Raw genomic sequence first — 17,700 nt, forward strand, 5'->3', positions numbered from 1 at the left:
GCTGACGTGTGTGTGGTCGCACAGGAAGCCTGTGGCCATCCTCGGCTGCTACCCTGGGCACAGGCTGTCCTTGTTCTGAGGTTGATGTGACATTGCACCTAAAGTTTCCACTTCCTCCCCGCTCTCCGTTTTAACCTTACTAGTGGGTCAGTTCAGCGAGATTGAAGCATTGTAATGAACTCTTTTAAGCATAAAGTGATTTTAAAAATTTTTTTTTTTATTAAGAAAAGTCAAACTTTCACAAAGACAGCATTGTTTTTATTTCAGGACTGAGTTTTCTATTTCCCTACAGGCTTGGTGTGAAAGGCTCTGTCATAGCTTCTGATGGGTCTTTGTTTCCATCCACAGAGAAGGCCACATCACTGGCCTGCCATGAAATTCCGAAATCACACCAACCATGCAACATACTCGGAGGTAGAGCCAGCCAGCCAGGAGAAGGAGGGCTTTGTCGAAGCAGAACAGTGCTGAGCGCTTCTACCCCTGCATCTCAAACCTCCCATGTCTCAAGTGTTGGAGTTGTCTGTTATTCTATTGCAAAGTCTTTCCCCTCTTGGAAAAGAAACAGCAAGTAGAGGAAAAAGACCCAATGGAGTATTTGAAAAGAATGAGTCAGGGCGAAGCGAGGCTGGACTTGCCCGGATTCCTCCTGGGACAGCAGAGCCTGCAGCGGTGGCAGTCAGTTCTGACATTGAACTCTGCCTGCAGCCTGGCACCGAAGCCCTGGATGTGGCGGTAGAAAAAAGTGCAGTCCATTTTTTAGCTTGGTGTGGGGTGTTTTTGTTTTGTGGTTGGGTTTTTCCTCCCACTATGTGCAGCTGACCTCCTCCCTCCTCCACCAGGAGCCTTAACAGGGGCAGCAAAGCAGGGGCAAATCTTGGTATGGGCAAAATACGTGGATGCCTCGAGCAGCAGGCTCTTGGGGACAGCAAAACCGATGCTTTTTGCTGCACACTGGCTCTGCCTGCATTCAGGAAAGTTGGGCGGGTTGCCTCTGCCGCTCTCCACGGAGAGGCTGGGTAGCTGGGGGTAGATGCTGCTGGTGGCCCAGGAGAGGCCAGGTTGGCTCTCCATCCCCTCTTGCCCAGCTCTGTCCTTTTCTCCGCTCTCCTCTTTGCCTTCTTTTGGGGCAGGTGACATTTAATTCTGTCTTTGTGGCTGAGAAGCCTTGTGCCCTTGTCTTTTTATCCTGTAGCTGGTCTTCTACCACCATGGCTTCAACTCCCTGCCCTCCTCTCCTTTCAAAGCAGCAGTTTCTTCCCCCTGCTCCGAAGAAAGGGAAACCTGATCCATTTTAAGGGTAAAACCCTGCAGAGGATTCACCTTCAGGCTGTTTGTGAGCCAATGGCTTTGATGCACTTTTTGGCATCTAATTAGTTTGCTAAATTACTAATGATGACCCTTTCTGTAAAGGAGACAGTGTGTGGAAAAAAATTCCTAGATTCCTTCAAAATATGTCCTAGCGGCATGGCTGCTAATCGAGCAGGAACAGAGTAGGTTTTGGTGGACAATGATGGGGACAGAGCGCTAGCCAAAGTAGTGTCCTCCCATGGGCTAAATCCTGAAGTAAATCCAAGCTCATTCATGGGCCTGTCACATAAATAAGGAGTGAACCCCTTCACACCATTGAAAATCTGAAAATCACCTCGTTAACATCATAGTTTTTAGAGCCTGCTAAAGTCAGTGGAATTTTTTGTATTATTTTATTTTGTTATGTCTGTGACAGGCCCCTGGTCTGGATTTGTACCTACGATTCCAGAATCTGACCCTAATTAAGGGTTTCGACGCTAGACCTCTCAGGATTTTCTACTCCTCCTGTGCAATCAGAATTCAAGATAATCTGCAGAAATATCTACCCTACTTCCACAGACACCAGCCACAGGATTTGGCCCTAAACTGAGGAAAGCCTGTATAAAAAAAGAGAGTACAAAGTCCAGTGTAAGGTAAAATTTTCTTTCCCTCACCAAAAAAGGTGTTGGTTGTAGGGGACTTTTTATCTTTTTTTTTTTTTTTTTTTAATTTTCTCTTGATCCTCAGTTATTTATTCTGATAATCATGTTTGGTGCATATTTTATCCACTGGCTGGTTCAGCTGTCACTGCTGGTGATTACTGCCAAAGGCAGGGTCTGTCTAATTAATGTTTTCCTTCTCATCTGCTGAATTTATATAGCCATTAAAGATAAATATGGATGCTTTGTGGCATTTAGACCCCAGATTATACTTTCTCATACATAGCCACTAGGGAGACTTTTGCTGCATTTTATGGCATAAAGGCACCAAAATGCTCAAACAGGGTAAGTCAAATAGATCGTGCCAAGTTGTTATGGCCCAGACAGTCCCTCTTTAGACTTATTTAGAGGAAAACTTTATTTCCAAATAAAGCTTTCAACTGGAAAGGGTTTTTTAACCCCTGCTTCCCTGAAGCAGAAAGAATTCAAAAGGATGCTGTCATCTAGTTTTTGCCCAGAATCGATCTCCTTTGACATAGTTATGAGTCCGTAAGGAATTTTCTCTGGAATGAAGTCTCTTCAAATAATGCCCTTGTTTTTACTGTTTTTCTAACATGCATACACAGTAACAGCAAGATTTTGGGTACTCCTCTTCCCCCTCCAACCCTTACAAATGCTAGGTAGCATCCAAGAGTTCTGAAATGCTGCGAATTTCAAAGAAGGCAGGCTTTAAATAGTGTGCAATTGAGCTGTATAAATCACTGGTGTATTATTGCAGCCAGGATCAGTAGAGGATTCAAAAAGGATCAGATACTCAGGTGGAGAATAACAACATCCAAGTGCCACTGCACAGAAATGGCTGAGATATGTAAAACACCCATACTTTAGGGAAGATGTCAAGTTCTGAGTGTCTGGAGTAAAAAAGGCTTTTTTCTTTTTTCTTTTTTTTTTTTTTTCCCCACTAAGGAAAGAAACAAAACAAACCAGCCTATTCTGTAGCTGTGCACCAGATGTGCACCTTGTACCAAGGAATATGGTTTGAGGTATTGTCAGGTGGAGCCTTTAACAGCTCCAATTCATGATCTCTACAAGGTCTTAGAGTAGGTGAAGAAGTTACTGCCCATGGTCATGTGTGTGCTCTGAGCTGAAGGTTTGGATCTGACCAGCATCTCCCACTGCTCAGCCTGAAGAAGCAAGGCACTTACAAGCTGCCTTTCAAGGAGGAGAAGAAAAATACTCTGTCCTACCTCTTGACATGAGGTCTGGCTCTGGGCGCTTGAAGTTCACATCTGGGAAGCTCGCGAGTCAGCAGGAAGCAATCTTTTCTGAATATTCTTTGGACGTAGCTTTGTAGTCGAAGAGGTTGGTTGTGAAATTCTGGAAAGCCCAATGGTAATGTTGCTGATGCCTAGAAGAAAGAGAAAAATGTCTTTACCAGCAGCAAGTACTGCTCTAAGGTTGAAGAGGAGAGTCTGGGTGCGAATATAATGCTGGCAGCACCACGTCAAACGCAGCAGGATTGATATTCCTTTCCTATCAAACTCTGACTTCAAGATGCCGGTTAATCTTGCTAGTCTCAAGTGCTGAAACAAGAACATGATAATGGCGACTCTGGCGTAAAAAGAATTTGATTTTGCTTTTAATCATGTGGCTTCTCTAGCCACATCCGGAGGTTTTCCTCTAGATTCTGATGAACCCAGCATTTGGGCTTGCTTCAAAGCAGACTGCATAATGTACATGTGTATATCGACCTGTGTATTTTATAGCTATAAAATGGGCTGGGGCTGTTAGCTGTGCTCAGTCCGTTGCTCAGCTGGTTAAAAGAAGATGCAAAACACAAACTGCTACGGCTCCTCATTTGTCTTTCCAAGCACCGTGCCTTGGCAGTTTGTGGCAACTGCTGGGCATGTCATTCGGGCATAAGGCAGCTGCCTGTCATCGGGCAGAAATTGGCATCACGTAGCTGCTGCCTGGCCACTCATCTGCGTTCAGCAGTTGGGAAAACACAGCACGGGGTTGGTTCTGCTCCCATGAAAGTTGGGGGCTAACCCCCACCCCATTCTTGAGATCCATAGGAGCAGGACTCAGATCAAAAAATATTCTTTTAATAACTAAAGGCCTACTTTCCACATACTTGAATTTACAGCACAGTTGGACTATTTTGAGGGACTAAAGGCACTTTAACTGTCTTTTAATGCAATGTATTTACTATGGATTATCTGCATGGAATACAGTCTTAATATTAAAAAAAATATCTTCCTTTTGGACTGCTTTGTTTTCAAAATAAAACATGCAAAGGATTATTGGTCATGTTATGTGAACTTCTAAGCAAGATGGGATTTTCATCATGTATTCTTTTAACTGACACTACAAGAATACAAGGATTTTTTTCTTTTAAGACATCCTTTTCTGTCTTGGTAATAACACATCATTATCAGGAGCTGTTCCCAGGACATATCTAGGATAAAACCTAATGTAATTGAGGTTTGAATTAAGACTGTAATTTTCTTGTTATATTCTGCTCAGCTTAAGTTGTTTTTTTTTCCCCCAGCCTTCTCAGCTTGAACAATGAAGTTTGCTTGGCCTGTTTGACTTTTTGACAGTAGTCAGGTTTAGTGATTTGATCTCTGCATTAGCACCAAATTATTTTTAAAATGTAAATCACTTTAAAGGTCATTATCTGAGACTTCGAGGTTAGCACCTCCACTTTTAGGCTTCCTTTGCTATTATACAGTAAAAGTATGAACAAATGGGCAAGAGCAGTAACTGAAAGGAGATAATGAACTGTCGGAAAAGGCCCATCTTGCAATTGGTTACGGTATCAATAGGCTGATTCCTGTGGGAGCTTTGATAGCACTGCTTCCATCAGTGTTACACCTTGAGTAGCTGCTAAGAGCATAGCCCGTAACCCTTTCCATGCGCTTACCTTGCACGCTGCTGCATCGTGTAGAAACATCCAAGGCAGCACAGAAATTGCAGCGATTCAGTCCTGCTTCTCATCCCCTGCAAGAGGCAAGTCTGAGCCTCGTTAGAGATACAACGGGGTAGATGGATGTTCACAGAGGCAGGACAGAGCTGTACTTAAGGCATGGGCTGTGGTCCAGGAGTTGCAAGTCTACGACAGTAAAAGCAGCTCCTGTTATCTCAGCTACTCATCTTAATATATGAACAGTAACACACCCTGTTTTGCCTGTGGCTATCTAAATTGTAAACTCCCCATCCTGGGGCTGTCTCATAGCACGTATATGTCCTGTTCTTGGTCTTGATTCTGCTCGAGAATCGAAATGCGTAATTTTCTAAGCATAACTTTGTCCCTTATGCCCTTCTGGAATGAAACACCGCCCCCCCCCCCCTTTTTTTTTTTTAACTGCCTTTCAATGGTTACAACTATGTTGCAGTATTAGAAAAAGAAGTAATATACCGGCTTCTTCTCATTTCCCCTTCCACCTACCCAAGCCCCTCACATCATCCCCTCTTCCCCAGGAGTCTTTTCCAGGTTGGGAGAAACTGTGCTAATACAATACAAACTATGACTGAATTTAAATATTTTAAAAGAATTCTGCTGTCCCGATGCCTTGTTCTATTTTTCTAAGCGGAGAAGTAGCAGATATATAATTAGAATATATATATATTCCATATATATATATACACACACTTATATGCAAATACTTCATAACATACAAATAAGAAAAAATGTAAATAGCTGTCAACAAATCGTTTTCATACCAAACAACATCTCAGAAACAGGGGGAAAAAATACCTTAGCCATTATGCAAATAAACAAGGGTTAGTACCCTGGAAATGCAACCTCAGGTACAACAGCATGCTGAACCATAATTAATAGCACTGAAAGCAAGTCGGGAGCAGATTGCTACAAAAGGGCCTGTGGGTGGTGGAATAAAATCTCAAATAGATGCACAGCTCCAGATCTGCACTTTACAAGTGCTGTGGAATTAAGCTTTCGTTACGACTGGGAGCAGGGAATTAGGGCTCCAGAAGTCCTCACCTGGTTGTATATTAAATGTCTTTATGCCTTGGGGTGCCTCACCTTTTCTCGGGGAGGATGGGAATAATTTCCTTTCTCACAAACAAACTGTAAATTTGCTGATATTTGTAGGATACTTACAGATGCTCAGGGGAGAGGTGTTTTCAAGGTGGGGTGGAATTACTTGCTGAGGTGACTGCAAGCATCATACACGTGTCCATCTCAGAAGCAGGTTTTTTTCATCTCTTATGCTCACTAAAAGAATTTAGAAATCTTGAGTCAGCTTTGGAGACGAGGAACGGGTGCTGCTGTAGCCAGCCTGTCTGACTGGAATACATAAAACACACTCGCCACGGCTGGGGTGGTGGGCAGCAGCACTCGCCCAAAGTGGGGCTCATAGAAATTCTAGAACAGGTTTTGGGGAAGCCATGAAGCTGACTATCATGCTGGGGTTTTTATTATCTTCCTGACACATTTTTATTAGTACGCATAAAATATATTTCTGGCCCATGGATGTGAGAAATAGATTTTTTTGTTGTTGTTGCATTTGGCAAAGGGAACTGTATTTCCACACCCCCTTCTCTATCTGACACACCAGCTCTGTGCCTTAGTGGCTGCTCATCCACCTCTCCCAGGAGGCTGCATCTGCCTCCCCATCACCAGGGCTCCACAAAGAGCTAAAATGTGCCTTCAAACATCTGTACGGTCTGCGGATCAACCTGCTGGGTGCTCTGGGTGCTTGGCAGGACAAAACTCAGCTGGTGCCTGCAGCAAGGGCTATCAGTATTTCAGGCAGGTAGTTCCATAGAAAACTTAGAGCACAACTCTTCTTACCATCCCTTAATCAGACCGAATTATAAAATTACTAATCAGAAGGCTATGCTAAAATCGCAGGGATAATGCCACCACCCACCCACCAGTTGCCTGCCTCACCAACCCCTGCTGCAGAGGTACTTTCCACCCTGCAACACTGGCTTCTGCCAGCCAGGTTTCAAACGGCTCAAGTGATGTTTCTGCCACCACAAATTACTATCAGAAGCTCCACATTACTCTCCTGAATGGCAGATAGGGGAAGATTAGAGGGTGGCATCATGTAGTGCGATAATTACCAGCGCAGCTCCCAAAAAGGCTCAACTAACAGGCTGGATCTAAGGAAGCAGAACACACCTGCACATTTCCATTCAGCTACCACGAGAGGATCTCTGCAATAACCTTCATCTCCTCCCACAGTTTTCTCATTACAAAAGGATGAGGAAGAACCTGTGAACCTAATTCACATGCTGAAAATTTTCCAAAAGCTGGGGTTTATTTTTCTTTATCTTTTTATACAACAAATCCTGGTTGTTCAGCAAGTAGGTCAGAGCAGGCAGAAATATTCCTTTTCCTCAGAAAAACTGAGCTAAATTTTGTTGGTCCCCTCCTCAATTTGAACTAAAGTTATAAAAACTGGCAGGTGGTTTTGTTACTTTTTTAAAAACCTGATAAATCTTCAGCATGTGCTGGCAGAATGCATGTAAAGCCCTTTTCCTCTGCACAAAATACGTAACTCATAAAATTTCAGGCTTGCTGTGATAAAGATAAAAGAAAGCATTTTCTATTTGGGTTTGTGGTTTGTTTTTTTTAAGTACTGAAAAGAGCGGGTTTGCTGTTCTTTTAAGAATAATAGTGGGTTTCATGCTCTGCAACAAGCTGCATGCAAGTACCTACAGGCTTCCTGGTGCCTGCTCTTGAGGTTATTTCCATGACTCCACTTCGCTGCAGAAGGATTTTTAACTCCGCCAGCCTACAGACCTACAGACTAATAAGAAAACCCAGGGTGAGAATTTTTTAACTCCTTCGCCCTTTCTAGTTGACGGAGGTGGGGATAGCTCAAAGTGCCTGACTGTCCACAAAGACATGAAGATCTACGATAGCTCCCGCTGATGGCAAAGCAAGCAAGTGATGCCTGGGGGTGTCTGACAGCAAGAGATGCACAAGTTTGTGTGTGAATGTCTGAGGAACAGCCTGTGCCACGAGCTTGGGCACTGGGAACACAGGACTGCTTAACATGCAGCTGTGAAGAGTAAAACAGAAGCTTGAAGCAATCATCAGGTTAAGGTTTTTAACATTAATGCTATCCCTTGTTACTGCACTTTCTTGGTATTTCTATGCCTCTGTTGCAGGCTCGATTATTTTCCCTCCCCAGACAGGACAGACGCCTTGGCTTCTGTGCAGTTGCTCCGCAGCTTTGAAGAGAATCTGCAACAGAAACAAGGTTTTTCTTGGTGTTTCTTCAAAGGAATAATAGGGCCTACCAATATGCTCAGCCTGAGAAAACCGATAAGATCATAAAGCAGAGTGGTATTGGCTGCAATAACTTCCTATCTGTTATGAAGCTTCCCATGGCTCAAACGGGTAATTATCTCCACGTTGTGCTGACAGGTTCCCATCTGTTTAGGGCAGAACATTGCATCTTAAAAAGAAGCAGAAAGGAAAAGCACCAGTTACACTCTGACAGGTTCGCTCGGCTCTTCAGAATACCAGAGGAACTTGATTGAGATGCTAATGAATTCCTAGTAATCCACTTCTTTATTTGTGCTGGTCTCTATTTCTTCTGCAAAACCGGAAGATGGAGAAAAGCTGAAGACAGGAAAAATATAAGTAATATTTGTAAGGAAGGAGCAGACTGGAAAACCTAGAGGCCAGATCCTCAGCTAGGATTTGGCAACGGCAGAGGAATGACTGATATGAGGTAAACCTTCGAAGGATGAGCAATATACACAGGGCACAAACCTGTACTGCCTTTGCATCCACCTTATCCACCCGCTTCCTTGCCTTGCCTCTTTCAGTCTTACATTTTCTCCACCCAGATGTTTAGTACCATCATCTGAGGCAGGAAGCAAGAGCTAGGGCTCCGGATTCTGCCTCTGGTGTCTTTCAAACAACCTTGAAGAAGTCCCTCGGCTCCCCCTGCTTCAGCGTGTTTAGGTAGGGCTTACCTCCTCCGCAGGGCACGCTACACAGCTCTCTGATTTAACGCACACAAAGTATTTTAAGATCCTTGGTTGAAAGGCACAGAGTGTTGTTAATTTGTCCCAGCCATCATCACTGTCCAAAATGAGCTGGAAAAGGCAAGGAGAAAATGGCAAACCCTGGCATTAAATCTACTTCTGCCCCACATGTCCCAGAGCAAGACATGTATGATCCCAAGAGGAATGAGGATATTCTGTGTGCTGGTGAAGATCCTGCCATGGCTCCTTGCAGGTTCAACAGGATGCCACTTCGGTTTGATGTTGCACAGTGAGGACATGGATGATGCAGCATCACAGAACTGCAGCGAGGATCAGAGCAGCCAGGCCATGTAGTAACCTCAGTCCTTTAGGGCGCAGAATGCATTAAATAATTATCTCTTGCTTTCTTCCCATTTACCTATCTTTTGTTAAATTTTCCATTCTCTTCTTTTTTTCCTTTTAATTCTTCCAGCTACGTCTCATCCATATCACTGCACAGTTCCGCAAGCAAAATAAAAATAAAATTTAACTTTGCATTTATAAAATTCTGATCAGCTTCTCAGTAGATCAAAGCCTTTCCAAGGTCTGGGCCAGGATGCTGGATGTATACATTCCTGCCCCTTCCTAGCCCTCTGCCATTCATCAGCCCTTCCACACTCTGTCAGCAGTCCCTAAATAGAAATGCCAGCCAAGGAAGGCATGGCGAATTTGTCCTGAGAATTCATTAAGAAGGATGATACAGCGCCTTAATTTGCTCCATATCCTAGCACAACACATAGCAGAGCTTGTGCTGGATGAGTCAACAAGCCCCCACTAATTATATACTTTTATCACTTTGTAACAAGCCTTAAACTGCTTTCTTCAAGAATAAATGAAAGGCTGCTTCTAAGCTCCTTAATAACATTTTAGAGTTTCAGTGAAACCTCAGGAGAGAATAAACATTTGGCAAATGAGGAAAAATTTTATTTAAACAGAGAAGAAATTTTACTGCTTAAGACTGCGTATGAAGTGACACAAAACTTGGAAGCATCGTGCCTTTCTTCTGCGGTTTATTATTATTATTATTATTATTATTTCCATTTTGTAATGTTTATAGTGCACTAGATGCTGTTCTTATTAGTCCTGCTCCTAGTGGTGCAATTTTTCCAGCATTCTCTTTCGACTCCCACCACATTTTATGTTTTGTTTTTATGCCCCAGCTCAATTCAAGAAACTGCAGAAGAACGCCAGCTTTCTGCCTGTTGCTCAATAGCTTTCTAGTTACTTACATCTAGCCCTTGGGGTGGCAGGGAAGATCTGAAGATGTGAAGAACGCATGTTCTAAAAGAAAGATCAAAAGAACACCTTAAATAATATATAAGGCCAGTTTTGGGAGGCTGAACACACTGGCTTGGCACACACCTCCTGTCCTCAGAGTAGTAAGCGCATGAGCAGGATGGAGGGGAGCAAGACACAATCCTGCCCTTGCAAAACCAGATGCAATTTGTTCAGGCATGACAGACTGCAGAGTGCCTTCGGGGACCCTGGAATCATCCGGAGCTGGACAGGGCCTCCAGGGGCTTCTCCAGCTCCCCACCCCAAAGCACACAAGTTTCCTTGCTTCTATGTTAACATATTCCTATCTAACCGCTCTTATTTCCCATCTGCACCCAGTTCTACGTTTAAACACAGGTGCTGATTCCCATTGCACGGATCTCCCGCGGTTTTTCCTGAAAATCATGCATGGGATTAATGAAATAACAACTGAAAACTGTGCTGTTTTAATAGCACGAAGGATTTAGATCTTGCCTACAAAACCATGGCAGAGGAATTTAACTACATGCTTAAACACTGCTTCAGTGACTTTACGGCTACCTGCCAGCTTCCTGCAGATTCAAGATGCCTCATGTGCTTGGACTCTTTGGAAAAATCCCACTAGCAACCGTCTGCCGTCTAAACCCCAGGTATTTGAAAAGCTGACTCCATCACAGTCCTGCTCTTGTCATTTAAATGTTGCCCCCCTCCCCGCCCCCACGTTTCTGCCACTTGACAGTAGCAGACACCAGAGCCAGAACTGATATTTTTACCGAAGTTACTTAATGTTGCTCACACGTTCAGTGTAGGCAGGGAAAAGATAAACCGGGTACACAAGGCAAAGCCACTCATGCATAGAATAAGCTGTTAGCACTTTAGCAGAGCCATCACCATAGTTTATAACTCAATCGTACTTTTTTCCTTATTAGCTTTCATCCCATCATCTCAAAATGGTTTACAAACATTGACTAGATTACAGGGCCACAAAACAAAAAAATAAATAAATAAAAAATTCCACTGCCACTCATTCAACCAATTTAAAACAAACACAAGATAATACTTTTACCCCACAATGCAATTAAACTGCGGAACTCAGTGTCACTGTTGCTAGCATTAATTATGCCAATCACTACGTAGTTATACGTATTTATATAGGTCCACCACTGCATATTAAACACAGGAGCCTGAAACAAACTCTGGAAACAAACCACTGTCAGGCTTCAGAAAACTGCACCAGGAGGAGGATACTCCATATATATCCCATTTTATTATACCCTTCCCACAGGCAGTGGTATCTGGGAACTACTAGAAACACTAATATTGGTGTAAATAAACAAATAGGGCAGTCTGACATTCTTTACTCCGGCATTCCTGAAATGCAACTCGTTTTGGCAGGACACAGGGGTGCAAACCCTCAAAACCGTTAGGAAAAATCTCTTCACGGGAAGGGTGAAGCCCTGGCACCGGCTGCCCAGGGAGCTGGTGGAGTCACCATCCCTGGAGGGGTTTAAAAAACGCATGGATGCGGAGCGGAGCGCCGTGGTTTAGTAATGAACCTGGCGGTGCTGGGTTAATAGTTGGACTTGACGATCTCCAAGGTCTTTTCCAACCAAAACGATTCTATGATTCTAAAACAGCAACAGGGGTGAGGAGAATGATACCTTACTGTGTGTGACAGAATTGCTGAAGGGTTTACAGAGGCAGAATGCAATTGTGTGAAGAGATAGTCAGCCGTTCCCAGATGGAAAAAGAAACAGGGACAACGTAAGGTCTTTAGGCGCTACCTAGCTGGTGCTGCTCAACTGAATAGTCAGACTACGCAGAAATGCCTTGGAGGCACGTTATTTTTGTACACTTTTCTAATTCACCTTTTCAGCAAAAATACTACCATCGTGGTTACATCATCAAGGCATTCCCGCTCTCATTGTTCTTAATTTAAGCAGCAGTTATCAGATGAGGCCACATCATTATATTTGGGGTTGATTTTTGTTTTGTTTCTATTTCAGTTTCACTAAGTTCTTCCTTCAATAAAGTTCCAGAAAAATAAACAAAACAAACGAAAACAAACAACTGCCTTTCGGGGAAAAAAAATATGAATAAATACTAAGGAAAAGTCTTTTAAACCAGCTGCAGCCCTCTGCTGCCATCGTATGGGAGCTGCTTTTGGAGCAGCAAGAAAACCTCTCTTGAGAGGTGCAGTTAACTAACCCCAGGAGAACTAGTTATTTATAGTCATCTACTTCAGAAGCCAAATTTGTAAAAAGAAACAGTTATTTTAAAACACAGTTTGTGAGTGAATACAAACTGTTTACTGCTCTAACAAAGAATGGCAGCTCGCCGTGGTTTTTCCCTGAGATTGCAGCACCACAGAATGACGCAATTTTAGTGTAATGCAATAGCGTGCAACGGCTGCACGGCGATCAGTAACTACTCCTTGTAGCACAGCCTCTGCTACCAAGAGTTGCAGGTGGTATTGTGGCACATTTTTGTTTTACAATGCTACAGCTTTGCTCCTAGACATATGTCATGGCATGCTGACTTAATGTCGTGATAGCTTTCCACCGCACCGTGATATCCATGCAGGCTTCACGGTCCTGCGTGAGCTCGGCCCACAGCATCACGTAGCGAGAGGCGCGCTGCAAACTGCTGCTCTGACATTAGCACACGCCAGGGCCCGGCAGCGTTGCTTGGGATCACGTTTTCCCTCAGCAGGTTGAAGATGGAGCTGGATGGGCCTGGTCGGGCTGCGCTAAGGGGTGGCACAGAGAGCTGGTCACGGCACAGACCTACTGGGGGGGGAAGCCCTGCTAGGGGGGAAGGAGAAGCCCTGGGGTGGGGGGGAGCCCTACTGAGGTGGAGGGGGGGGGGGCGAAGAAGAAGCCCTACTGAGGTGGAGGGGGGGGGGGGGGGGGGGCAAAGAAGAAGCCCTACTGAGGTGGAGGGGGGGGGGGGAGGGGGGCAAAGAAGAAGCCCTACTGAGGTGGAGGGGGGGGGGGGAGGGGGGCAAAGAAGAAGCCCTACTGAGGTGGAGGGGGGGGGGGGAGGGGGGCAAAGAAGAAGCCCTACTGAGGTGGAGGGGGGGGAGAGGGGGGCAAAGAAGAAGCCCTACTGAGGTGGAGGGGGGGGGGGGGGGCCAAAGAAGAAGCCCTACTGAGGTGGGGGGGGGGGGGGGCGAAGAAGAAGCCCTACTGAGGTGGGGGGGGGGGGCGGGGCAGAAGAAGCCCTACTGGGGGCGGGAAGGGAGAAGCCCTACTGGGGGCCCGCAGCGATGTTCCTTGCGGTACCCCACACAAGCCCCACCGCACCTCACGGCCCCACGCCAGCCAGCCAGCCAGCCACCCCCCCCCCCCCGCCAGCCAGGGGCCACCTCCCCGGGCCTGGCAGCCCCGACAGCCGACGTGGCCCGGCCAGGAGGGGGCTGCCAGCCGCCACCTACCGCCAGGGCCGGGCCGCGCCTCACCGCGAAATGGAGGCCCAGCCGCCGGCGGCCTTAATTATTCATGAGGGGGCGGGGCAGTGACAAGCGATGAGGGGCTTTCAGCCCGGGGGGCGGGGTCTGATTAAATATTCAAGAGGAGGGCGGGGACAGGAGGGCGGGAAAGCCCCGCGCGCGAGGCCCCGGCTTCCCGCCGCCCTCCCACTCCGCGCTGCAAGGGGCAGCGGGCGAAAAGGCGGGAAAGTCACTATTACAAACAAATTACCACAAAACCCCACGGAGAGGGGCGGAATTATTAAGAATACTAATGACACGCTACTGGAGCAAAATATTTGTGTTTCCTGTAGCGATTTCTTCCCTCCAACACGCAGGTGACTGCCTTTGGCCCCATTGACAACCACCTCCCTGAAGCTGAACTTTCTTTTTTTTTTTTCCAATTTTGCAAACATTTCCACTGCCGACTAAAGCACACAAACACAGGCAAGCACGCCTGTGTGCACCTGCCTGCGGTATATACCATAGATACTCAAACCCTCCTTTAAACCCCAGTAGGGAGTGTGGCTTGACTGAAAGCTTTAAAAAAAAATAATTTTCAATAATAATAATAAAAATAATGTATTTTTCTTCACACACACACCCTGGGACACGGGGTATGGTGCTCAGCAGGGTCTGCTTGCCCCAAAGCCCCCCACTCCTCTGCTGTTCCCTCAGGCAGCCCAGTGGGCACTCCAGCCAGAGGTGTTTGTACACAGGATTTTTCCTGAGGTAAAACATAGCTTATAAAGCATTGTCTGTAACTAGGCATCATCTGCAAGACCTTCTCTATTAACTATGTGTAGGTTTGGTTAGGTTAACTATGTGTAGGACCCCGATTTCAGCCCTTTTGACTGAATTTTGGCGGGCTGCGGGGGAGAGGGGCTGCAGAGGGCTGAGAGGAACGCGGCCTAGCTGGTTGTTTGGCCTAAAGGTCTGTCATAACCCAGCTAAATCCAACCCAAAAACGCAGGTAAAAGGCCAAATACAACTCACTCCAGCAAATACTGCAGCCTGAGGAGCAAACTGAGGGAAATAAAAGCAGGTGCTGGCATTTTCCTTCTGCCTCTGAGGGCTGAGCTAAGCCAGCCCTCCCTCACAATAAAAATTCCCCCTCGCCAGCAGCAGCAGGGTCAGGATTCCCTGAGCTGTGCTTTCTGCTCATGCTTACTCACTAATTTAGATGCTTACGGGACTGGTTTGTACTACCAATTTGATGTCGAGCCTTTAGCATAAATAAAAATAAGTTTTTTGTAAGTTGTCGGTGTAGACCATGGAGTAAAAAGTACCAATGTAACTCCATGGCTGTGCTCAGTGCTTTAAGGTTTGACATCCTTCACGTGAAGTATGTTTTTATTAGCACTGACAAGTTAAAAGAGAAAATTTAAAAGAAAAAAAACCCCAGAACCTAAAAAATCCCCTGTCAAGTTAATATTTGAAGCAATTCATTTGATGCTCTTTGTGAGGAGGCAGGGAAACTGAAAGGTTCCAAACCAATCTCCAAAGTAAACAACCTTTTACAAGAAATGTTTGCCAAATGCTAACAGGAGGCTCAGAGAAATATCAGGACAGAAGTGCATCCATTAGCAGGAGTTTAGCAACTGCTTAAGGACAAGAAACATTCAAATGGGGTTGAAAGTTGATGTTTTCTGCCTTGTAAACAAATTAGCTTATAGCAACAAATAAGACGACCCTTATTGGCTAATATTATGAGTTTAGCTTGTTAAATATTTAACATTTACCTTTCAATTTCCAGTCTGGATTAAGCAGTTCTCTAAACAAGTGGTATCCCAGCAGCAGATGGAGATGCACAGACCATTGCCTTGCTCTGGCTGAACTCCCTAAGAAATAAAAACCACATTAAGTCAAAGATGAAGCAAATGGGAGCTTTCGGTAGCCTCTAAGCTTTGGCTTTGAAACTTGATGTTTTACTCCTTTTTATTTACATTAATTTTATCTAGCTCTGCTCTAAATTAAAATAGTAGTAGTCAATTCAACTTCAATCAGATTGAACAGAAACAGACTGGAATTGGCTGAGTACTTCTGAAAACCTCCCTTATGGCAAAGTATTTTTTTCTTCCATATAACAGGATTGCAGACCCAAGGTAAGAGTTTCAAAAAACACTTAAAAGATGCCATAAATCCTTACAGTACTGTCCTGCTAAAGACAGCAAGGGGTGTGAGGGAGGAAAAGAACGTATCATAAGATTGCAACTTTATTTCTAAAGTATGAATCAGAAATACGTATCAGATTTAGCCTGTTGAACAAAGTTTAGTGGTGCCCTTTTTAAAAAAGGGAGTGGAGCTGCTTTGTGTATTGTACACAAGGAATTTGCCTTGAATCCACAGTTGCGTGTATAACGTTTCCACTGACTTCAGACTTTGCTTTCTTTGCTTTTAGAAGATAAACACTTTTTCGTATAACAGTGTGTTGATCTATAGGTGGTTTCTTGATTGTTCTTAAAGGTGTTACCTCACTTTTCTGTCTCCTGCCTGAGCAACATAAAAGCCTAATGAAACACTAATTTTAGGAGCAGTTACGTTTGCTCATGAGCCTTGTGAGAGTTTAAACTATCAGCTTCTTTAGCTAGCTAGAATTATACCATACCTAAAATAAAAATACTTCCAGTGAAGTATAACTTCCTTAAATGTACAATGCAAACTCTCTCCAGCATGCAAGCACAAGCCAGCCAAACCCGTTTGTAACACTTTTAATGAAATGCCCCGTATTCTTCCAGTTGTCAGTACAAACAGTGCTTCCATTGTGGATGTGGTAATTTTGCTCAGTGGCATATTAGAGAGGTCTGGCTTGCGTGCTTTCGTAATAAATATGAAGGATGTTTGGAACTTGTTTTCTGTAATTTCGGTAAATTTTTAATCTTTGAAACAATGAGGTCTATTCTCTGAGTGCATTTCCCACTGATGGTAACTGGGATGTTGCACTGCAGCTTGGACGGGTTCCAGTTATGTTACTACCACCACTGCTGCCAGCTCTTGTAATTATACTGCAGCACTCGTTCTGTTTGGCAATCTCCCTGAAGCCTCAGCTGCTCGAATCAAGAAATAGTGTGAAAAATCTCAGTTTAAAAAAAATATTTTTAAGAGGTAGTGAGTCACTAACTCTCATTGTTGCCTGACAACGTGAAACATACCTATTCTAGAGACTCAGAAGCCAGAAGGCAAATCAAAAGAACATATTTACTGATTTTTTTAAAGCTCATTACTGTTCAGACCCTCATGATTTTGGGAGAGCCTGGCTCATGGAATTTTTTCACATAGCAATACTATATAATTTCTTTTTGTATCACACATATAGTCATTATATGAAATCAACCTAAATGCTGCAAGAAAAAATGGTTTGAACTATCACTTTGTTACTGTTAATCTTTTTTTGGTCATACACAAGCATACATATAAGTAGTTATCACTCTAAAGGCATCAATAACATGAAAATAATTTCGATAACATCTCTATAACTTTTTCAGATTCAATAATAAGTGTAACAAGTTAGAAGAATGTTAATTACTGTAGCTGGTACCATTGCATGTACTTCCTCAAGAGTTTCCTTTTAGAACTGTTTTCCTAACTTTATGACATCCCCTAGTGCTTTTATTTTTTTCCTCCTCTAAGATCAGCTGAATACTTCACTCTCCAAGACACAGAATTAGAAAATAATTTAGTAAATCGCATGTCATTGCACTAAATTCAAACAAAAAATTATCCTGAGCATATGGCAAGATTTTCACACTCCATCACAGTGTCCACAGTGGAGTGATTCCCTCTTAGCCTAGTTTTGGATATAGTATTTTCCTCCTCTGAAAACAGGACTGTCATATTTTCTCTCCAGCTTAAATTTATGGGACTAAGGGAACAATGCCGTCCACTGCAGGGAGCAGCTACACCCTGATTCCGAACCAGAAATACAGACGCAGTAACCGTCGCTCCAGACAGTGCTGCAATGTCTTGGACGAAGATTCCCAATCTCTGTCAACACTTGGCTATTTTCAAACACTTCCA

The 17,700-nt window shown here is 44.2% G+C and overlaps 1 protein-coding gene and 1 long non-coding RNA gene across 2 annotated transcripts in view; one reads left to right on the forward strand and one right to left on the reverse strand.

Annotated features, from left to right (window-relative positions):
• Positions 1–497, forward strand: part of PLXDC1 (plexin domain containing 1) — an 18,283-nt gene extending 17,786 nt beyond the window's left edge. Inside the window, exon 14 of the mRNA XM_037411311.1 lies at positions 349–497. Within this exon, the coding sequence (XP_037267208.1) occupies positions 349–468 (120 nt within the window). The 3' untranslated portion in view covers positions 469–497. The remainder of the gene's footprint in view (positions 1–348) is intronic.
• LOC119158890 lies at positions 466–13,692 on the reverse strand. Its single transcript, XR_005108002.1, has 5 exons — positions 13,651–13,692; positions 6,073–6,186; positions 4,873–5,061; positions 3,194–3,354; positions 466–1,260 (listed from the first exon to the last, which is right to left on the reverse strand). It is a non-coding gene; the product is annotated as an uncharacterized LOC119158890 (long non-coding RNA).
• Between the last annotated feature and the right edge of the window lie 4,008 nt (positions 13,693–17,700).

This window comes from Falco rusticolus, chromosome 18 (genome assembly GCF_015220075.1).
Source record: "Falco rusticolus isolate bFalRus1 chromosome 18, bFalRus1.pri, whole genome shotgun sequence".
Classification (NCBI taxonomy): Eukaryota; Metazoa; Chordata; class Aves; order Falconiformes; family Falconidae; genus Falco; species Falco rusticolus.